Source organism: Lichtheimia ornata (assembly GCF_029851405.1).
Source record: "Lichtheimia ornata isolate CBS 291.66 chromosome Unknown scaffold00102, whole genome shotgun sequence".
NCBI classification, from domain to species: domain Eukaryota; kingdom Fungi; phylum Mucoromycota; class Mucoromycetes; order Mucorales; family Lichtheimiaceae; genus Lichtheimia; species Lichtheimia ornata.
Window position 1 is genome coordinate 1 of NW_026695422.1, and position 21,778 is coordinate 21,778.

The 21,778-nt window shown below is 43.8% G+C and overlaps 10 protein-coding genes across 10 annotated transcripts; 5 read left to right on the forward strand and 5 right to left on the reverse strand.

Annotated features, from left to right (window-relative positions):
- Positions 1 to 94: 94 nt before the first annotated feature.
- O0I10_011823 (uncharacterized protein) lies at positions 95 to 886 on the forward strand (the record flags this gene model as incomplete). Its single annotated transcript, XM_058491785.1, has 3 exons — positions 95 to 252; positions 321 to 441; positions 509 to 886. The coding sequence occupies 3 exons, from the start codon at positions 95 to 97 to the stop codon at positions 884 to 886; spliced, it is 657 nt and encodes a 218-aa protein (XP_058337413.1).
- Positions 887 to 919: 33 nt separating this feature from the next.
- On the reverse strand, positions 920 to 2,431 carry O0I10_011824 (uncharacterized protein; the record flags this gene model as incomplete). Its single annotated transcript, XM_058491786.1, has 2 exons — positions 920 to 1,417; positions 1,484 to 2,431. The coding sequence occupies 2 exons, from the start codon at positions 2,429 to 2,431 to the stop codon at positions 920 to 922; spliced, it is 1,446 nt and encodes a 481-aa protein (XP_058337414.1).
- Positions 2,432 to 2,592: 161 nt separating this feature from the next.
- On the reverse strand, positions 2,593 to 6,179 carry O0I10_011825 (uncharacterized protein; the record flags this gene model as incomplete). Its single annotated transcript, XM_058491787.1, has 7 exons — positions 2,593 to 2,825; positions 2,892 to 3,506; positions 3,585 to 4,353; positions 4,419 to 4,526; positions 4,593 to 4,712; positions 4,771 to 4,869; positions 4,950 to 6,179. 7 exons carry the CDS (start codon positions 6,177 to 6,179, stop codon positions 2,593 to 2,595), a joined length of 3,174 nt encoding a protein of 1,057 aa, XP_058337415.1.
- A 1,325-nt stretch (positions 6,180 to 7,504) lies between these two features.
- On the reverse strand, positions 7,505 to 8,565 carry O0I10_011826 (uncharacterized protein; the record flags this gene model as incomplete). The annotated part of the gene is made up of 7 exons (XM_058491788.1): positions 7,505 to 7,653; positions 7,725 to 7,809; positions 7,877 to 7,958; positions 8,020 to 8,133; positions 8,200 to 8,239; positions 8,304 to 8,438; positions 8,499 to 8,565. 7 exons carry the CDS (start codon positions 8,563 to 8,565, stop codon positions 7,505 to 7,507), a joined length of 672 nt encoding a protein of 223 aa, XP_058337416.1.
- Positions 8,566 to 9,561: 996 nt separating this feature from the next.
- Positions 9,562 to 10,554, forward strand: O0I10_011827 (uncharacterized protein; the record flags this gene model as incomplete). The annotated part of the gene is made up of 1 exon (XM_058491789.1): positions 9,562 to 10,554. The coding sequence occupies one exon, from the start codon at positions 9,562 to 9,564 to the stop codon at positions 10,552 to 10,554; it is 993 nt and encodes a 330-aa protein (XP_058337417.1).
- A 2,310-nt stretch (positions 10,555 to 12,864) lies between these two features.
- Positions 12,865 to 14,599, forward strand: O0I10_011828 (uncharacterized protein; the record flags this gene model as incomplete). The annotated part of the gene is made up of 5 exons (XM_058491790.1): positions 12,865 to 13,694; positions 13,758 to 13,843; positions 13,915 to 14,041; positions 14,106 to 14,194; positions 14,256 to 14,599. 5 exons carry the CDS (start codon positions 12,865 to 12,867, stop codon positions 14,597 to 14,599), a joined length of 1,476 nt encoding a protein of 491 aa, XP_058337418.1.
- Positions 14,600 to 15,479: 880 nt separating this feature from the next.
- On the reverse strand, positions 15,480 to 15,716 carry O0I10_011829 (uncharacterized protein; the record flags this gene model as incomplete). The annotated part of the gene is made up of 1 exon (XM_058491791.1): positions 15,480 to 15,716. One exon carries the CDS (start codon positions 15,714 to 15,716, stop codon positions 15,480 to 15,482), a length of 237 nt encoding a protein of 78 aa, XP_058337419.1.
- A 165-nt stretch (positions 15,717 to 15,881) lies between these two features.
- Positions 15,882 to 16,300, forward strand: O0I10_011830 (uncharacterized protein; the record flags this gene model as incomplete). Its single annotated transcript, XM_058491792.1, has 2 exons — positions 15,882 to 15,933; positions 16,011 to 16,300. 2 exons carry the CDS (start codon positions 15,882 to 15,884, stop codon positions 16,298 to 16,300), a joined length of 342 nt encoding a protein of 113 aa, XP_058337420.1.
- Positions 16,301 to 16,583: 283 nt separating this feature from the next.
- O0I10_011831 (uncharacterized protein) lies at positions 16,584 to 19,729 on the reverse strand (the record flags this gene model as incomplete). Its single annotated transcript, XM_058491793.1, has 8 exons — positions 16,584 to 16,907; positions 16,962 to 17,108; positions 17,176 to 18,522; positions 18,587 to 18,993; positions 19,052 to 19,267; positions 19,323 to 19,426; positions 19,488 to 19,578; positions 19,639 to 19,729. 8 exons carry the CDS (start codon positions 19,727 to 19,729, stop codon positions 16,584 to 16,586), a joined length of 2,727 nt encoding a protein of 908 aa, XP_058337421.1.
- A 690-nt stretch (positions 19,730 to 20,419) lies between these two features.
- O0I10_011832 (ribosomal protein S7) lies at positions 20,420 to 20,941 on the forward strand (the record flags this gene model as incomplete). The annotated part of the gene is made up of 1 exon (XM_058491794.1): positions 20,420 to 20,941. The coding sequence occupies one exon, from the start codon at positions 20,420 to 20,422 to the stop codon at positions 20,939 to 20,941; it is 522 nt and encodes a 173-aa protein (XP_058337422.1).
- Positions 20,942 to 21,778: the final 837 nt, after the last annotated feature.

Here is a 21,778-nt window from a genome sequence, read left to right on the forward strand (position 1 = left end):
CAGATGATAGTTGTAATAGTAGTCAGCCATCATTGATCCGTAGCCACCTAATCCATCCAACCCATCCATCCTTCATCCGTCTCATATATTCATCATGGCAGCATCCGTTGAACGACCACAAACGATTCAGACTATGATTGATGGTGTGGAACGTTACAATCCCGAAAACGCTGAAGTCCTTGAAGACTACCTCGCCACGCAATGCAAGAATGGCGAATACGACCTCATGGCCAACTTGGCATTGTTAAAGCTGTGAGCATCATGCAACAACACATCAGCACCAGGATGCATCGCTGACACCTTTCATCCGCACGATATAGTTATCAATTCAACCCCCAATTGACCAAGAAGACCGTTATTATCAATGTCCTCGGCAAGGCTCTTACCGCCATTCCCAATCCCGATTTCAATTTATGCATGTACCTCATGACAGACCATGTGGTAACAAAACGACGACGAGTTTATTGTATAAAGTGACGACTGACATAGGGCTATCTTGATGGCATAGGAAGACGAGCAAGTCAAGAGCATGATGCAACTTCAGCAGCTCCTTGAACAGTCGCGATACGTTGAATTTTGGAAGACATTTGAACAACACCGTGCTCTTGTTAAGGATATCCAAGGATTCGATGATGCCATTCGTGCCGTCGTCGCCAAGGTTGTCAGCATGTCTTATCAAAATATCAGCAGCAGCGTGCTTCAATCGTATCTTTCGTTGCAAGGTGATGCATTCGAAAAGTTCTGCCAGCAGCATCAATGGCAGGTGGAACAAAACGTTGTCAACATTCCTATCAACAAGGATAACGAAGCCAAGACAGTGGTTGTTCGCGAGAACATCAAGTTTGAACAATTGACCAAGATTATTGGTTTCTCGAATGAAATGTAAAGTTGTTTTTTATACAGTCTCTCTTTTTATTGTCTACACCCCACACATGGCAGCCCTACTCTCTATTCCTTCAAATACATCATTTTCGTCTTGATCGAGCGTGGTCAATACACTCGCTTCCCCACCATGGGTCTTGTAAATCCACTCGAAGCAAATTGTCAATGTCTTGAGTCCCAACAAATATCCATCGTCAGGTTGATTTGGATGCTGAGGAGGATAGGAGAATTCATGTCGTGGATCTTGTGAAGTCACCGAATGTGCGAAATCAATAATGCGTACATCCATCACCTTGTCACTTGTTTCATCACCATCATAGATCATTAATAATGAGGAACCATAGAATCGATAATCATTCAGTGATCGTATGATGCCAGCCAAACGTCTCAATTTATGCAGAACCGCGGGTATATGATGAATCTGCACACAGCCATTGTTGTTGAGGAATTGCACCAAAGTGTCTCTGAATTCGATAGGAGATAAGCGTCGACCTTGATATTTATCTTGAAAGATGAAATCACCCTGCTTGTAAACCTAGATAAAGAATATAGGTTAATGTCGTGTAACCTTATCATCCTCCATTGTAAAAAACATACTCGCCTGCATCCCACAGACACGAACACCCAACGCTGCACTTGTTGATTGTTGACATTTCCTGGTTTGGCTGGCTGCTTTGGCTGGTGTCGCATATACGCTATGTTGTCGTGTCCCCATCTTGAGATCCAATACGCATGGAAAATGAATACCATCGGTTAAATCCTCAATCATGATATACTCCTTGTGATCGTCATGCTTCATTTTTTGCTGATCACGTTGATAGACTTGCATCGACCATGGGTTGTTGGGTTTCTCACGTGTTTTCCAATCATCCCCAGTAGTTGTCAATGTCATATCTTCATCCATCACAAATATATCTTGATCATTGTCATTGTCGTCATCTTGTTGATCACGTCGAGATGCTATTGCCGAGGTTGATTTTGATGAAGAACTTGGTGGCGGTGGCGGTGGAGAAGGAGGAGAAAGCGATGTAGGAGAAGAAGATACAGCTGTCAATGGATCGTCTTGATCTGCAGGTAGCAATAAACTATGTTGACGTCGTTCAGGGAATGATGAAGGTCGTCGGAATTCACTATTCACTTGTCGTAAACGTTCCTGGATCGCTTGTGGTGTGAAGATGTCACGTAGGATCTGTTCACGTGCCGCACTAACCGAATGTCGTCGACTGCTACGTCTATGGTGACAAGCTCGCCAATCGCTCAAGAGATGCTTGTTCTTTTCAAACACAATATGGGGAACCGAGTCTGCTGAATAGGTGACATTGACAATGCCAAAGTATTGAGGTATGAAGGGGAGTAGCTCGGGCAATTGTCGTTCTAAATGCTCGTAAAAGCTCTGTTCTTTTTTGGAAACAGCTTTGCAAATGGCCTGCTTGGAGAATCGGAAGAAGGAGCCATGACCACCGACTTGGTTATCGAACGGAAGTAAAGGGAGTGACGCTGTGATCTGTGTCGGATCAAAGTAGTGTTGCTCATCGTCATCACCGCGCATGAGGGAAAAATAGCAAGAGTGAAGGAAAGAAGAAGGGTGTAAAATGGAAATCTGCCAAAAGCAGTAAGCGTTTTTATATCATTACATTTTCAGACCATCGATAGAGTTATATAGATTTCACGCGTCTAACATCTTGGTATCATTATGAATAAAGGAGATATTTAGTAGTAGTAACGAGACGCTTGAGAGGCAAGATGATGTGGATCAACCACAGGAGGAGGAGAATGGTGGTGATATGATGTTGGTGTTGGTGTCGTTGGGCTGGCATGTATTTGTTGCGGTTGCAAGTAGGGTTGCCGTTCAGCCGTTCTATAGCCATGCTGCTGTTCTTCGTTAAAGTCGTCATTGAGATCCAGATCATCATCATCGCTCTCTTCAATCACACCCGTAGCACCTATTATGAGAAAAGACAATGAGTACAAGCATTCATATGCAACGTCATATTACTCGTGACATTTACGTTCAAGGCCGACAATGGATTGGGGAGCACCACACATGTAGCTGACGCTGTTACGGTTGCTACGTCCCTCTTCTCGGATCGATTGTAAGCGGCTGCCTGTTGTTCCGCCTGGTGCTGTTGTTGCTTTTTGTGTGGGTAATAGCGGAGGTTGATATTGAGATGGCTGTGGTTGATGTTGTGGAGTAAAGCCGTTAACATTGACAGGGCTGACGGGAGGATTATTGTTGCTGTTTCCATCACTTGTCCAGAAAATGTAGTCGAATTCGGCCAACAACAAATGCAAGATGCCTGTAGGGATGCCAAGAGTAGCAGAAAATACAATGCCAACGTTGCGCATTGTCATTTTGTTTTGACCAGCGTTTTGTACCACCCGGATCAAATGTACCGATAGTGTGCGGAGCAAGGTATAATTAGCCAATGGGAGCAATGACACCAATCGTCCAAGCTCGTGTATCCTTTCACGTCGATCAATCAAATCCATCACATTCAAGAATTCCTTGAGCAGCTCATTGGTAAGAACATTGCCGGGCAATTCTCGGAACCACATCTTGAGTAAACCAGATACAGCATGAATGTCGTAATACTCTTCCGCACTAAGTAAATCCACATCGCCCTCTGTAGAATGAAATGTGATGATGAGCTATTTGCTATTATCATTTCTCTCCACCCTCACCCCTGTTTTCCTTTTTTTACCTTCATTGAATTTGGCCTTGAGTGCACGAATTTTGGAAGCACTTCCACTCAAACGATAAATGCCTTCTTCTTGAATAGCGTTCTTGGCTTCAAGGTAATCAATGCAGCGATACACAATAGCCGGGATCTCGTATTCATCCTTCACCTTGGCCACACGAATAGCATCTTCCAAGGGTATACCAAAGACTTGTTTGGCACCAAGAGGCTCAGCCTCTTTACGACCATCTTTTCCAGCTGCTGCTGCTGCTGCTACTGCTGAGCGATTGTTGTTATTGTTGTTGTTGTTGGATGATCCCGCAAACATCTTTTTGGACCAAAAGCCTTTACGTTGTCCATTGTTCTTATCCTTTTTGCCATTATCGCTGTCATCTTGTCGATTCATATTGGTGAGATTCATCAGCTGTGCATAATGAGCTTCATCCAAGCCTGATCGTTGATGTTCAACAGTGCCCAGCACCGGTTTGATATCGTTCTTGGATGAGGATGAGGATGACGAGGATCCCTTTTCATTGCCCTTTTTGCGCTTGTTGACGGCTTCTTGATCCACATGTTGTGACATGGCTTCCACCCAAGCATCTCGGTCCTCATCGGATGAAGCACAAAGCACGTGACGAGCTAAACCACCAGGAGCAGATTTCTTGGGTTCCACAATGATAAAGCCGTGTTTGAATGAGGGTTGGTCCTTGGAACTGCCCGTTTGCTCGGTTGCTTTTTGCTTGCCGATTTGTGCCTCGGTCAAACGAATGGATCCCAAATATTGACCATCCTCCTATATATACGAAAAAAGTATGATCAGCCATCATCACATTGAATAAGCAGTAGTATGGTACTTACACTCTCATAGTATTTAAGATCAGGACCATCAAGGATAAAGAAACGTGATTTCCAACCACCGAAATTCTTGCCACGCTTGTTGAGATAACCTTGTCTGTATTTTGAAACCTAGTAACACGAATTCATTATTCGCAACGTTACACAACACATGAACGCAGAAAAAGTATATCCTACCTTGCTGTAAAGTGCCTTGTCAATCACGTTGGAGCTCAAGAACTCACAAATAACCGTTGCAGTAACCTCGGTCAGTTGCAGGCTGCTGATAGCATGTTGAAGGTATTGTTCCATGGCGAGCTTAAAAATAGACATGTCAGTAACAAGAGCAAATAAAGAAATCATATCATATCCCGACCTTGCGTTGGTCAACTTTGTTGGGAGCATGGGTGGCAAACAAGGCACGATCAGGAAGCTTGCCAATGTGCTGTTCAACCGAGCGATCGTGTGATTTGAGCTAGTTATCAAAGAGAAAGAAAAAGACATTAGTAAACTAGTTGGGATGAGTGCATGTTGCCATGGGGGGGGGGGTTGTACCTGAGCATCGAGAGCCAAGAAATCAGAGTAATGCTTCTGGATGCGCCATTGTTCTTGAGGAGTAGCGTTGGGGTCGTCACTCGTCTTTCCACGAACTGAGATAGTGAAAGCAATAACTTCTTGGCCCTTGTCGTTGGTGAAGATATTAGAGCCAAGGATTTTGACTGAAATTCCTGCCATGGGACCTGGAGTGAAAGGACCGTGATATTGTCCCTCGTGGGTACGAGGAGTACTGGGTAATGCTGGTGACTGGGGCTCATCTGTTGTGTAAGCATAATAAGCTTCTTGCTGCTGTTGATGATGATAAAGCCGTGCTTGCTCATCCACATGAATATCAGGCGAGGTCACTGCATGATGTTGTTGTTGTTGTTGCTCATCTTGTTGATAACGATGCCAACGAGCTTGGTCTTCTGCATGGGTATCTTGATGTCGTTGCCGTCTTGGTTGACTATCATTGTATCCATCCTGTTGCCGTTGACGACGCATTTGTTCCTCCATTGCTTGCCTATGTAACCTTGTTTGCTCTTCCACATACGCTTCTTGTTCACGTTGACGACGTGCTTGTTCATCAGCCTGTCGCTGCAGTCTAGCTTGTTCTTCAGCATAAGCTTCTTGATCACGTTGACGTTGAGCTTGTTCCTCGCGTTGACGCTGAGCTTGTTCTTCACGTTGACGCTGAGCTTGTTCTTCGGCATATCTACGCTGTTGTTGTTGTTCATCTTTGTGTTGCTGAACAAGATATCCATTACGGTCGTCATCGATACGATCATGGGTTGTCAAGCTACGACTGGTTTGTAACTGAGGGGGTGATGGAGGTTCCTGATGATGGCTATTTTGGGGGCTACTACCACCACTACTACCTTGCTCCAATGCTGGTTTTCGATCATAGCTATATGTCGAAGGCAGTGTAGGCTCCCACACAGTGGCACATCCAGTGTCTTGTTGAGGTTGTTGATTCGATGGCGAACTCGTGTTTTGTCGATAGGGTGAACGTGGTGGTGGTACAGGACCATCGCTTGTACGAGTACTATTTCCATGGCCGTTGACAAGTCGCTCTTGTTCGAGGTCCTGATTGCGTTCCAACAAATTGTCGCGTTCATCTGTCATTATGGCTAACGACTTTTGGAGGTTCTGAATGACTATGCGCTGCTTCTCAACGATTCGCAAAAGCTCTTCATTCTGTGCGGTGATATCGGCAGGCAAGTTTGCCGGCACAGTCTTGGTCGACATGATGAATTAAAGGAAAGGAGAGAGAGGGAGAGAGAAAAAGAGAGGACAGGCGAGAGGATAGGGTAAAGGAAGGAAGCAAGGAAAAGAGAGAGAGAGTATACGATTAAACTTTTTCGTCTCGGTGCTGGTTATGGTAAGCATCCTTCATCGCGATATGAAACGGCTCCTGAACTTGTTTACCTTCTTACATTAGTTGCATTGCATACTTGATTGCTTTCTTTGTTTTATTCTCTTAGGCGTGATTGTCCCATCAAAGGGGTGAAACTATTGGTCCTTATTCATGATTAGAAGTGCTCTTTATATACATCATGTCCTAAAATTTCTTGTATCTTCGTATCACGCGCTCACATCGTCTTGTCTTATTGCTTTGTTGGGGTCCCAATAGTTATATTAAAAGCGAAGAAAGTCCGTCAGATTCCACTGTGTAAGCACGCTTGTGCAACTCATTGCTGTGTAGCGGTATGACCAAGATCGCCCTGCTGTCTGTGTGATGAGTGTCCATTTATTTGACATGTATTTAATACAACCGATCGGTCGAGCCAGCCTTGCTACTAACTAAGGGAAAATGCTATCCCTTGATGAGCGATCACCAATGTTGCATACACGTACATCGTTTTCAGGTTTGCATACTAAAACGTTGCTCGACATGTTTGGACGCATACTTGTTAGCCAATACCTATTACTCTTACAATCACAAACGTATAGTTGTTATCCACGCCAGTTAATCAGTGTATGTACGCAGTCGTCATCCTCCTCCTTTGGAGATCAATAACGCGGAGATCCAAGGGAAGAAAAAGTTAGTAGGACTATTGATGTAATAGCGTGAATTAGAATGAGACGCATCATTGTCTTATAGCCTCATAGTCCATTATACATGTTGATTGTATTGAAAGGTCGTTTATTTTGATGATATTGGATGTGCATAATGACGAATGAATCATTGATTAGTGTTATTTGTGCGACTGTGGAGAGGAAATGTATTACAAAAATGGATTTTGCACATGTCGTTTACTCGTGGGATCGGTGATCGGCAGGGGTGCAGGCTAGTGCTATCTTTGTACATGCCATGTGAACATCCTTGCTTCACGGCCTTGACAGCGCAAGTCCATAGTGTGAGAAGAACGATATCCCACGTGATGATCAGCCTAGTAAAGCTCTGCAGCACCGAAATGTGGTCTAACGAACCAAGTCACCGGACACAAAAAGAAAAGCACAGCTGTGAGATGCAGTTCAACTGCCCAACCATTACATGTATTGTTATCACCACTCATTCCAACTCCAATAAGATCATCACGCTATTAATCAATGTATATAATGTAGCTATATTATTCCTTCTTGGCGTTCAACGCCTTGGCTCTCTCTTCCTTGTCAATGGTTGCCAATACCCTGCTGGCGTTCACGATTTGGATAACGTTGATGAATTGCTTGAGGAAGCAAATGACACCGCTCACGGCAAAGACGATCCACCATGCAGCTATCAATCCCATCCCATCCATCAGTCTCTTGAGGTACCTTTCCAACCACATACACACACGCCCAACTTACCATTAATAGGGCCTTGGAAAAACTTGAAGACGTATAGAGCAACAAAGAAAAGCTCGTTACCGGCACACATAATGAAAAGCACGACCTATTGCTCTCATAGTTAGCTCTTCCCCAATCGAATAATCCCATAAATGCTCCATCCCCACACGTACATTGCTGTTGTAATAAAGTTGAAGAAATCGATTGCTTGACTGAGAGATCTTCTTGTGGCTGGATGAACCTTCTGTCATTGAACTAATGATAGACCTCATTCAGCTTTCATCCACGAATATAGTAACCTTGCATCTGTATTTACCTGTACATGTGCATATAATGAGAGCTGAAGTCCAACGATATCAAGAATTGGAAGAGGATAGTCCATGCAGGGTATTTCAGGGAAAGAAAGCAGAGTAAACAAGTGGTGGTGGATCTTTGATACCAAATACCGAGTTAGACTCACACTATGCCATTTCACCATATCATCCATGTCCCTTACCTATCAGTCACCATATCGAGTACAGCCCCAAACTTGCTACCTGTAATTCATCCAGTCATGTATTAGTAATGCTCCCATTTATAGCCTTTTTTCGAGTATCATACATTGGTCAAAGTAACGTGCAGCGTTGCCGTCTACCGCATCCAACAAGCACGAGATACAATACAAGATAGTGCACACCTTTGGATGCCATGGCATGTAGTATAATGCAGCTGAAGCTAGTATAATACGCGTGTAGCCTATATCCAAAAGCTGTTAGATGCACCATTGACTTGACGGGGTGACAGGAGAGATAGTACCAATGATGTTTGGAATGTAGAGAAAGACATTGTCAGTTTGGAGTAGCCGCCTGTTGCCGTTGCTCATCGTGTTGCTTTTTGAGGCAAAAAAAGGTGAGTAAAAAGAAAGAGAAGGCTGTATATAAAAGAGTTCAGCCCGAGGAGTGGAAGCACAAGGGAGCGTTTTTCACCTTCCGCGTCCTCATTCAGTAGGTGGTATTGTGATGGTGCCAGAATAATCACTGCCTCAATTGAACCATATACAAGGTATATAATTAGTTTACCTCATTGGCAACGCTTCTTTGTTCCTATTATCATATTCCCATACATAAAGGTCATCCTCTTTCATGATCAAACAATGGTAGACATGCTACTCATTATTCATCATTATTAAGCATTCAATGGCATGCTCTTTGAGTGGTATGTTTTCATTGTGGTTAGCAAATTGAATCATGCAAGGATGGAAGTAAATGTCACACACACGCACGCACATACAAAAGATACGCCAAAAAAGGGGAGGACTGTCATTCTTCCTTTTCTCGGATATATCCAGCAAATCATGCCACGACCTCTTTACCATGGCAATGACGACGGGGATTCATTCACCCTTTTCCCTTTCCGCCCTGCTCTTGGTAGAAATGGAAGCAATGTCCTTTTTCCTTTTTTCTCCCGTGGGGATCAGTGGACCAATTAAAACCCATGCCCATTTGACCTGTCAACATAGAGCGCTATGAATTATACAGCAAGATGAAAGTCAATGAAAATAGTGCGTGGCCCCATGACTAGCGTGGTGACATTGTTATGCAGCTCAAAGTGTAGATGATATAAGGGAAGGGAATAAGGGATTGGGTGTTTGTCGCTGTTTGCATTTATGAACAAGGCATGTGAAACAGATGCAATGAGATCGCTTAATCCTCCCAGAATTTTCGACCACCCCCACTCAACAAAACGGCCAAAAGTCGCAGCATTGTGTTATCCTTTTCACTCTCTCTTTTTAATTTATAAACGGGTAAGTCAAACCCTTGTTTCGTCTCACTGTGTGTTGTAGTATTCATTGTCTAACAACTGACACTAGCGTGGTCTTATGATTATGGATCAGCAACAACAGCAACAACAGGCACCACCATACTACGATCAACGCATGTATTATCAGCAAGATATGGCTGCATCGCCATACAACTATCACAATCCTATGTATGCCCAACAACAGCAACAGCCACAACAACAAGATCCCTATTATCGTTTGCAGCATCCTCCACAAGGTTTTCAAAATGCACCCGGTTTTCAAGAATACAAACAACCACCACCATTGTATCAACAGCAAAGTAATCAAATGCCTGCACGCATGCCACAGCCTGAATTGCAGCGATATGATACAACATCCATGATGGGTGGTTTTGATTTTAGCCCAGTGTTTCCATCAACAGCACCACCACCATCTAGTACAGCTGCTGCTGGGGGAGCTCCAAATGTGAGTGGTAATAATAGCCACTATTCACCGGCAAGAGCAACATCGTACAACCGTGATACCCTTAGCACATCGCCATTACTTGACCCAGCTAGCCCAAATCGAGTACAGCTACGCATTGAAGGGGATTTGGATGCAATGTGTGATGGGTGGACCCCCGATGAATGGGCACAGCGTCGTCGACTTGTTCAATTTTGGCGTGATGAAGAAGGTCAAATCATCCGTTGCGGTTTCCAGCCTGTTGCTCAAGAAGCTCATCGTGGTCAAGTCAATTCGATCGAAGGATTTACTATTGTTTCATGCATCTATTGGCCCGAGCGCAACGACTATTTCATCACATCCGTTGATCTCATTCACTTGCTCGAAGTTGTTATGCATATGCAATTCACCGTCGAAGAAAAGAACCGCGTAAGACGTAATCTGGAAGGTTTTCGCCCATTGACTGTATCAAAATCACGTCCAGAAAGTACAGACTTTTTCAAGTTGATCATGAATTTCCCTCATCCAAAGCCACGAAACATTGAAAAGGACCTCAAAGTCTTTCCATGGCGAACATTGGGTATGGCCCTCAACAAGATCGTTGCAAAGTATCGCATGGTCCAAAAGTAGTAGTAGTAGATAGATAAAGTAATCCATCATCCTTCTTGTGTATACTTATGATCATTGCTTTCTCGTTCGTTGTATGTGCATTTTTCTTGTATAGTGTAATAAACCATTTTCCTTTTGCATTGTACTTGGCTTGGATTCATGCATATACCCTACATAACATCACGTCATTCGAGCTCACCCGCTGTGATTGGTTTCCGCTCATTGACAGCAATGCCATACTCCGAATTTGGCAAGTTTATGTCAATGTTCACACACTTGAAGAAAAAAAGATCACAATAGCGAAAATCGCGCAAGCATAGTTGCGTTAGCAGATTATGACAGCCACTACCACGTGATAGTAACCATGACAACAGGAGACCAATTGACTTGAAACGTGCTCTTTTTCATGCTACGTATCTCTTTCAATGATTTGGAATGGCAACAATTGTTATATAGGATTCTCATGCAACAGTGATCATATTATTCTATTCTTTTGTCACAAAAGTGGATGGAGAAGATGACAACAAGATACAATTGAGTGAAAGCGCAACTTTGCATTACATATGGAAGGGGCAGGTGTGTGTGTGTCGCTGTCTGAAACCCCGTTAAGGGTCATGCACGATCTTCTTTTGAGGGACACTCTGTTCTTCCTTTGTTTTATACTCTCAACGCCACACAACCAATGAGATCTCAATCCAACTCTTAATCGTGAATGCTCCAACTCAATCAAGGCCATCCTGAAGGATAAAGGTAGGAACTACATACAATGGTGAATGTGGTAGCAATCCAAGTTGACGCAATGAGCTTTATCAGCAGCATCTTCAGCGTCTCGTTTATACGCTGAGGAAGACGACATACAAGCTTGTCTTCAGCATTGGGAACAGCACAGGATGCCGATATTGATCCTTGTTCAACTACCAACAACTCGTGGACATGTTTGAGGATGGTGGTCAACAGCAAGAAACAACCCTGTTTATGACGATGGTTATGACAATGGATATGCAAAGGACATGTTGGAATGGATAACGCGAATCAAGGCATAGTGATCCTCAGCACACTTTTTTCTCGTATGATAAAGGCTTTTCACTTGATACGTACCAACCCGATTTTCGTGATCCACCAACTTCCTGTACAACTACTCTACGCCGTACAAGACGTCTGCCATTATACAATCATCGACCGCAGCATACGCCAGCTAGATCCCCACTTGGATTATGATAGCATTAGGGACTTTTCACCATTGTCTTCCTTCAACCAAGTATACAATAAACAGCAATCGACTATAGTGTGATATCAATCATAACGAGGAAAGTGGGATGAATGTATTTCAAGCAGCTGTTGGATACACAATCGATGCCGTGGAATCCACATTATTGGAAAGCGGTACCTAGATTGCCAGTATCTGTCAATCTAATCTGACAGTGTCACCATGTGGTATGCAGGTTACAAAGTCAATTTCATTTATGGCAGACATACGCGTTCATTGAATCGGTGACAAGTATATACGAGATGGATTTTCAACCACTAGAGATGTCGTGATCCACAACTCTACAATAGCTGATGGTTCTTCTTACATAGTAGTAGCGTGTTGATATGTGAATAAAGATAACTTGATGCCATCCACAACATCGAGTTGTTGCATCTTTCAATACAATTACGTGAAAGCATGGAGCTGGAAAGGGGAAACTGGTAACCACGAGGATGATTACTGCTCCGCATAGTAACATGGGTACCATTACACCTCAGTTCTTTGTTGGCGTGACTCTTCCTATGTACATGAATTCAATACAAGCCGCACGCACTACCCATTTGAGTTGTCAACATTTGCATCGACACCCGAATTTATAAGCGTTAGCGGGAAAAAAAAGAGAGATGTGGTCCAGGCACCGCTCTATTTCATTTGCTGACGACACAGCCCAGACCACCAGAATGGCCATGTGACACAACAGCCGTGTTCATTTCATTTTGAGGTAGCAGTAGAAGTCGAAGAAGTTGTCATTTTTGCTATAAGTGGCATATTTCATGTTTCTCTTTAATATCGATTTTAGCCCCTTTTTTATTCCTAGCATGTACAAAATATCGGGGACTCGTTTTGCCACAATGGGCGGTCATGGCTAGACAATGCAAATGGCACTAAAGATGCTATAGGGTTGCACAAATGGTAATTACACCGGTTGATTTGTGCTACGCTTGTACCAAAACACGATACACAAAAAGTGTTTTCATCTTGTGCGTTGCGTGGCAGATAGCTTCTTTTTCCTTTCTCACTCACTCTCTCTTTTTCGCTTTCTGCAATCGTAATGCGCATAAGGCCCTTTCCATTCCTTTGATATGCACATCCTTCTTTACCTTTTTCCCCTGACAGTTTTCATCACTGCCTTTTGCATCGAATCTATCACAGCAACCACCACCACCACCAACAGCAACAATGACAATGACACCACCACCACCGGGCGATACATAGTGGTGCTCAAACCCGACATAGATACCATTTCCATCACCAATCATATTCAGCATATTCAATCATTTCGTACCAATAGCAGCATCATCCAAAAGACCTCCATAAAATACGGCCATGCTTTCAACAACACCTCCAGCAATTCAACAAAAGACGACAAAGAAAATAGCAGTCCATATTCATCCATTGGCAGCCTACGATGGTACGCCGGCGAATTTTACTCAGCAGCCTTTGAATCATCCCTGCCAACGGATGCTAGTGTCCATTATTGGGTTAAAGATGTACCTCTTTCGTTACAAGAATTGGTTCAAAAAGATCCACCCAGTTGGGGACTTGATCGCATTGATCAACGAACAGGGCAAAATGGACAATACCGTTTTCCTACCAGCCAAGGCGCTGGTGTTGATGTGTACATTCTTGATACCGGTGTCAAAGGCGATCATGAAGAACTTGAAGGTCGTGTGCGATATGGACCATCATTTGTTTACGACGGCGAAACAAATGATGCCGATGCTGATGAGCATGGACACGGCACTTTTGTAGCAGGCGTGTGTTGTGGCACCTCGTATGGCGTTGCCAAGCAAGCCAATGTTGTATCCGTAAAGACGCTCGATAATGATGGCAACGGCATGTTGTCTGATTTACTCAAAGGCCTTTCATGGGTAGTCGACCAACATCGTAATGACTCAAAGACCGTTGTAAAGTAAGCAGCAATATCGATTCCTCCCCATGTATATCATTTATTGACATGTGTGTGTATATACAGCCTATCGCTCGGAGCTGATTACAATCAAGTTGCCAATGATGCTATTGCTCAAGCTGTAAGTTTGGGTATTCATGTCGTTGTAGCAGGTAATTTGCATCTTTTTGAAAACCCCCATTCGTTGTATCATACATCTGACCGAGGTTGTTATTTCATGTAGCGGGCAATTATGGTGAAGACGCATGCAAGTATTCACCGGGATCAGCACCAGAAGCGATCACTGTAGGTGCCATCGATCAAGATGATTCGATCGCCTACTATTCCAACTTTGGCAAATGCGTCGATATGTAAGCTTAATTTCTCCTATGTAACAAACAATGATGTGCATCATCTAAATCAATCTGCATGAAGATTTGCTCCAGGCACCAATATTCAATCGACATGGAATACAGGTGTTGATGCCTCCAAAGAGTTGACTGGGACATCCATGGCTGCTCCACGTAAGTTTTCATTAGACGTTGACGACAACATGTATATACATATTAACACCCTTGACATTAGATGTATCCGGTGCTATGGCATTAGTGCTTGCCAAAAAGGCATACACACCCGCTGAGCTTCAACAATATTTAAAGAACGTGTCAAGCGTGGTTACAGAAAACTTTGATATCGATGATATGGGCAACAACAACAAAACCATACTAGACAACGCAATTGATAGCGGCTGGAAGGTCAATGGTTACGACCCGAATGGTACCAATGCCAATATTTTGTTCACCCACCCTACCGACGGAGAACAATTGTGGGTTTTCGGCACATCTAAAACCAGTGATGCAAAGAGAACCCTGCCATGCTCATTGGTAGTGATGCTATCGGTGGTAATTGGATGGTCATGTTTGTTGTAGATCCCGATTTTTCTCTCTCATCCCCTAGCCTAATAAAACATTGTATGCATGGGTTTCACACAAGGATGTGCATTGTATAAAGCACGTGCGATGGGTGATTTAGATTTGACACTTCTTATCCCTTCTCTAATTAAACAACATGATGGTGCCAAAGACTATGCTCGCTGCAATCGCCTTGGCAGCTGTGGTCCAAGCTCAATCTCTCTCTGTGGTTCAACGTATGTATACTTTTATTAGTCCATTTGAAGGGTATTTAATAACATGATTATGTATACAGCCTCCATGACAAGCGCCCAAGTGGCACCTTCTGGTACTAATGGTGGTGCTGGTGGTCAACAAACCAATGGTGGCCAAACTGGAATGGGTGGTGGTGCTTCACCAACGCAAACTGGTGGTGCTGGTATGCAATCCGAGACCACTGGTGGTATGATGGGCTCGACTTCAGAAGCCTCGGGTATGTCAATGTCCCAATCAGCTACTGAGCAAGCTTCATCGCCTGCTGGTGCTGGTCAATCATCTCCAGCAGCTGGTGCTAGTGCCACTACAAGTCAAGGAGGCATGCACTCTGCAGCTTCCTCTCTCGCAGCAGAAGCTACTGGTCAAAATTCGGCTGCTGGCTCACTTTCTTCAGAATTGCCTCAATCTGTTATGATCCAAGCTGCTGCTTTTGTCACTCTTTTTGCAGCTAGCTTTGCCGTCCTCTTGGCTTAAATGTAATTAGATCTCTTTATTTCAATAATGTAAATAATCAATTGCTTGTTGCATAAATCACTACTATATGATCCATTTACTGTTCTCGTTGACATGGCAACATCGGGGATATAAGAAAAAGAGATGAAGGGAGGATGAGGATGATGATGATGATGATGTGTGATGCGTATTATTTGTTGCTATCAGTATTGGCACGTCTCTCCATGATGGCGTTACGTTCAGCAATAAGAGCAGCGCGTTTTTTCTCGAGTTGTGCTATCCGTTCTTCCTCGCTTTGTTGTTGTAGTTGCTCCTTGATCCGTTTCGAATCGCGATCTTCACGAAGTTGGATACCGAAAAAGTAACCCAATGGCACAATGGTAACTGCCATTGCTGGCACAAAGTTCCGTTTGATAAAGGCGAGCATAGGTGAGAGAGTGTATTGTATGAAGAGAACAAGGTTGGTTCGAAGGTGGGATAGCGGGATGTGAATGCATGGGTCGGTGGCTGCTGTTTGTTTACCACAGCCCAGCGCTTGGACCTGGCTACAGTCTTCCCTTTCTCTCACTCTCTCTTTTTTTAAACACGCATCATGTCGTCCAAGATCGTTGGAGCTCTTCAGGGCACTCTTTCCAAGTTGAACGGTAGGTGCTTCGAGTCGCTGACAATAACAACATTGCATTCGTAATGAACACAGGCTCATTGTCAATACGTTCGATAGCTATCCAAAAGCCCGTTGTCTACAACGCCAAGGTTGCCGCTGAGGTTGCTAAGCAAGTCTATGTCAAGGAAGGCATGCATTTCCCCTCTGGTGCCCAGTTTGCCGAAGCTCAACAAATTGTTCAAAAGAACCTTAAGCCCTCGATCTTCAAGAACCTTACTGCTGGTGATGTCGTCAAGGGTGGCGTTGTTGCTGCCGAACTTTACACCTTCTTCCTTCTCGGTGAAATCGTTGGTCGCAGAAACTTGATCGGCTATGACGTTGAATCTGTGGATGCTCATGCCCACTAAACGGATTATTCGCCAACTCGAGTCTTATCTTCCTAGCAACAACACCCGATACAAATCATCTCTCTATCTCTCGCCCCTGGTCGCACCATCTATATAGATTCGATCCAGTTTACAACATCATCCTTCCTTCGATACACTGACATGAGAACAAGAACATGTTTATATTTTGCTGTTTTTGTAAATCGCTTGTATGGGAATTGGAAAGTGGGGATTAAAGGGGGGGAAAGGGGGATTATAGAGATCATCATGGTCCCTTGCAGAATTTTTCATTGTACATGTGATTCTACTGCACTCGGCAATCTATATGCATTTCGTCGTCATCATCATCCATCATCAACACATCATCGAGATTGCCGCCGCGTCGAAATTGTCGAGTAATAGATGAAAGCATACGTCGGGTAAAATAATGATCACCAGTGGTAACGTTGTTTTCCATCATTCGCGTTACTATATCATCGGCCTCGTACATTCTTGATGATTCTGAATATGATGATCGAAGATTGGGATGCTGCTTGCGTGAGGTAGTTGCCACAGCTGATGTGGGTGAAAAAATCTTGATGGTGTTCTCGATGCCTGATGTTGCTATCACAGGTATCCGTGGGTGACCCTAATTGAGTATGATGATGAGCTCCAATTGCCAATGCTATCGTGTTTTCCTTACCTGTACGATGTTCACAGTGTCCTCATCACCTTGTAAAATCTGCACTATGCGTGCTGTTTTCTTGTCCCATATAAAGATATAGCCGTAGTCGCTTCCCGAAACAATGTATTCGTCATTCAATCCATAAAAGTTAACGTCTTTGATTGTCTACGTATTGGCATCATTGTCAGAGATGGTCTCATTCAAAACGCAACAATAAACCCAAATAACTTACCCTGACATTACAATGACCCACGTACTTTTTTCGATGAGCAATAATATCCACGTCAGGTTCAAGCTCGGATATGGATCTTAGTGAAGTAGCATCATCATCTTCATCCGATTCCTCATGATCATCCTCATCATAATACGGGTTGCTTTCTTCATATTCGTCATCTTCAGAGATATCTTCATCCGTGTCTTCGCCCATAGAGATATCGCTCTCGCCTTCAAACCCGCTTGTGCTTGATGATGACGACTCGTGCGAATCAGGATGATGATCATGTTGTGTATCGATGGTGACAACCGTTGAATTATCAGAATGCTGGGTATCAGAGTTGCTCTCGTCATTTTCATTTGAAATCTCAATATCCATATTGCTAGTTTCACTATCGGATGCAGGTCGCTCACTAGCACTGGATGCAATTGTAGCATGTCGCGAGGTCGAAGTGCTTCGTATAGAATGTTCAGCAGCGGCATCACTAGTCGCGTCGACACCATCATTTCCTGGTGATCCGGTAGATTGGCGTGATTTTGATGGTTGAGTATCCTCTTCCATGGGTTGCATGTACATGCTGTCAAGCCATTTCCATCGATCCATCGTAGTGGTTTCCGAACGTGTATCATCATCATCGTCCTCTTCTTCCTCACGATGTAAGGCTGCTATGATATCTCGTTGAAGCGTATCAATTTTTTTGTTGAAGGCGGCAAGCGAGGATTCAGCACCACTGGATAAAGAAGATGATGACGAGCTGCTGTTGCTGCTGCTGCTGCTGCTGGAAGACAAGGCATTTGTGTAGATGGCACGTGCCTCTTCGAGATAAACTTGAGCTTTTTCTAACCAATCCTTACGATCTTCGCATCCATTGCTGCGTTGTCCACCTGATGCAATCCATAAGCCAACAGCAAGGCACCAGTAACCACGTGTACAATGAATATCAACTGCCACGGCTTCAGCCTCACGAATAAACAATCGCGTTGATGCCACCTCCTCGCCTCGTAATTCCTCGTCAGCAAATTGACTTGCACGACCTTCATATATCCGCCGTAACCGTACAGCACTCATCATGCACAATTCCCATATCTTCTCAATCATGTTTTCTTCTGTTGTGGTGTTGTCATCATGTGCTCCCAAACTCTCATCCGTTTTGGCCAATAAGTTGTCAATCTCAACGATAGCATCATTGAGCTCTCCTTCTCGAAAACGTTGTATCACCAGATTTCTCCCTGAGAATGGTACCTCGTCCCGGTTGGTTGATTTAGGCTGAGAAGATGAGCGTGCCGTGTTGACTGGTGATCGTTCAATAGGTGAATCATGCATATCGAAAAGGTAAATGCCATCGGATAGCCAACTGCCAATCAACTTCAATAGAAAACATCCATCAGTCTTAAGAGATAGGCTTGGTTTTCCCCCCTTTGTATATTACCTCTCGTCCATTTGAGCCGTTGAATTTGCATGCTGTGATTTGTCGTGCTCGTCGTCGACGATGATCCGAGGATGAGGTGAATCGTTTAACGCAACGTGATTTTGCATGGTGTGCAACATTGGCGCCTCCACGATCACCTTGTCCCACCATGCGTCGATCATGCAAATAAATAAAATCATCTTTGCCGGCAATGATAAAGTACTGAGGATGTAATGGATTCAATGACATGGAGTTGAGTTCCACATCATACTCGCTATAGTCGACCAAAGGTGAAGGGCATCCTTGTTTTACATCTCGTCCACGTGGTTGATCATATCGTCTTGAAGGTTGTCGTCCTCCCAGAAATGAACTGATTGTATGCGGAGAGCAAACATGGCGTTGACGTAAATCAAAGTGGCGGACCGTTCCTACGTATGCAAATATGAATGCGATGAACAACAACCTTCTTCTTGGGATATTCCTTACCATCTTCAGCACATGTCATGAATTCAAAAGGGCTATTGTCAATGGCAATACGCTTGACGCTGGCACTATGGCAAGTATAAACATGTCGAAGTTGTCCATGATTGTTGGATCCATTGACATCAAACACACGCACTTCCGAATCGGCAGCGGCAGAGATCACCACGCTATCTGAGGTTGCTGGCATGAACTTTGCAGAGAAAATGTTGGCACTGTGACCTGCAATCCAAGATGATGAGTATCGAAAAAAAGTCGCTATTATTCCATTTCATACCAGTATCGATGCTGCATCCAAGTGAATAATCTTCCCATGGCTTCCATATACAAACGCGCGTATCATCGGATCCTGATAAGAGTTTATCACCAGTTTGAGACCAGCTATATTATACATGAGTGTTTATATATACATTGGCATTTATCTATATCCCGGCTCACTTACTATAATGAGTTGACGCAACCCGTGTGATGCTTCAGCTCCTTCTCAAGAGTGAGACGAGAAATAAGGAATTCGTCGCCATAGATTCGTTGTGCTGAGAAAGCAATGCTTAGTTGCAAGAGAGAGACTCCCATTTCACAATGAAGATTCATACCAAAGGTATTGCCCGTAAATCCTAGTCGAGGCCTGAATTTGAGACGACCGCATTCCCTTTCACGAAGGCATTGCTCAATTGTAGCGGACATGAGAACAAGTAGCTTGTCAAGAGGTGCTTTGCATTGGGCCCGCACTTGCTGATATTTGATATTGGTCTCCGCGCTTATGCAATTTAAGCTTCATGGATGCCACAACATGCTCTATGCACAATAAAATCCCTTGTACCATCCTTCCACTGATACAAAACACACCTTGTTGAATACTAGCTAGGAAAGCAACATATAATCCCATCGAAGTGTTTCATTTGCCAGCCACTATACACTCGCTGCCCACCCAAGGCTTTTACCGCCATATTCAAAACAACCCTTGTTGCAATCTTGCACCTCCATTATACAAAAACGTTTTGTTTTCCCTGTTAACCATTCCCATGTTGCATCCACTACGTATATAAAAGGTAATGCAACTTGATGATGATAGTATCCAGCATGCATGGCCAACCAAAGAGGCATCTTTTTCATTATTGAAACCCATCGATTGATATTCCATCTTTCTCTGTCAATACGATCAAGAGATAGAGAATGAGAGAGAGTTTGTGTGTATAAGGTTTATATAAAGAAGAAGGGTGGAAGGATAATGGTCCCATTGTTGCATAGCAACGATAATTGATCCTCATTGGCTGGTGTGTGCCGTGCCCTGGCTTCTTTTGTTTCCACAAGCCACCACTTATTCCAAGGTCGTTCGTCGCATTTCACTCAGTCGCCATTTCACAGCCTAAAACCATGTCATTTCTCTTGCAAGCATTCAGAAAGCAGACCACTTCGTTTCTCACACGATCGTTAACAACGGAGACACATGTTCCCAAGGATGACTTGGTCAGCCAACTTGTCAACACCATTATGCGAGACGGCAAGAAAGCACGCGCACAACGTCTTGTTTCTGACAGCATGGTGGAATTGAAGAAGAAACCCGGCATTACCGATCCTTATCAAACCTTGTCAGAGGCTGTTGAAACGGCATCACCCCTTATGAAGCTCACGACTACGAAGAAGGGCAGCAAGGCACTCCATGTACCAACACCTTTGCGTTTACGTCAACGTCGTCGACGAGCTATTGTATGGATGCTTGATTCAGCTTCCAAGCGATCTGAAAAGACATTTGAGCAACGTTTTGCTTCTGAAGTATTCGATGTGATTGAAGGCACTAGTCCCACTTTGCAAAAGAAGGCACAGGTTCACAAGCAGGCCCTGGCCAACAGAGCCAATGCACAAGTCTCTTACGGCGGCATGTCTCAATCCCGATAAGGATATTCGAAAAACAATCAGATGATGATATGATGCACCCGTTCACCATTCACCACCACAACCAACCAGTCCTATTTTGCGTGTGATCCCCACGCTCGTGTACCCCTACGCTCCTCTCTCATCCCAAATCAGTACTATAGAGAAAAAAATAAAGTTCATTTTCATTCTAAAAAAGATATATAAACCTGTCGCCGCTTGCTTTTTCTTCCCCAATCTTTCTTTCCTCCATCAAGTTTTATATTCAAACATGCAATCTAGCGACGGTAAATGCTGCGGGTAAGTATTCTCATCATCATCCTTCATAAGCATAGAGATTCACCATCTTGTCTTTAGTAACTGTGGTACCACTTGTACTTGTGCTGGCTGTGGTTGCAAGAAATAAAGCACCCCTTTTCTCGCCACAACAAGATGTAAGGATGAATAATACAGTTGACCGGGGTTGTTCTAGTAAAGCTCACCCGAGGAATTAGAAGACCTACCCTGGACTTTTCCATTCTGCAAGACTTTGTTGGTTGTCATCTATCCAATAAACATCGATTTGTATCTTGCACACTTGTTTTTGTCTTTTTGTGCTATTATGGGCTGTCATCATGTATTTGGACGCATGTCGATGACGGACATAGTATGGTCGTGATCGTAAATCACGTGATCCCTTTCATTGTTTTTGTGAGCTAATAGAGTTTTCATGGGTCATCTTATACACACAGGCTAGCTTAAAGTGTCTTGTCGGGTATAGGATCCTTATGTCAGATGACCGAGGTACAACATGTACAGTAATAACAATGCCCGAATTCCCGCCATCAACCACTCCCTTGGTGCTCATGCAGTCATCGTGTA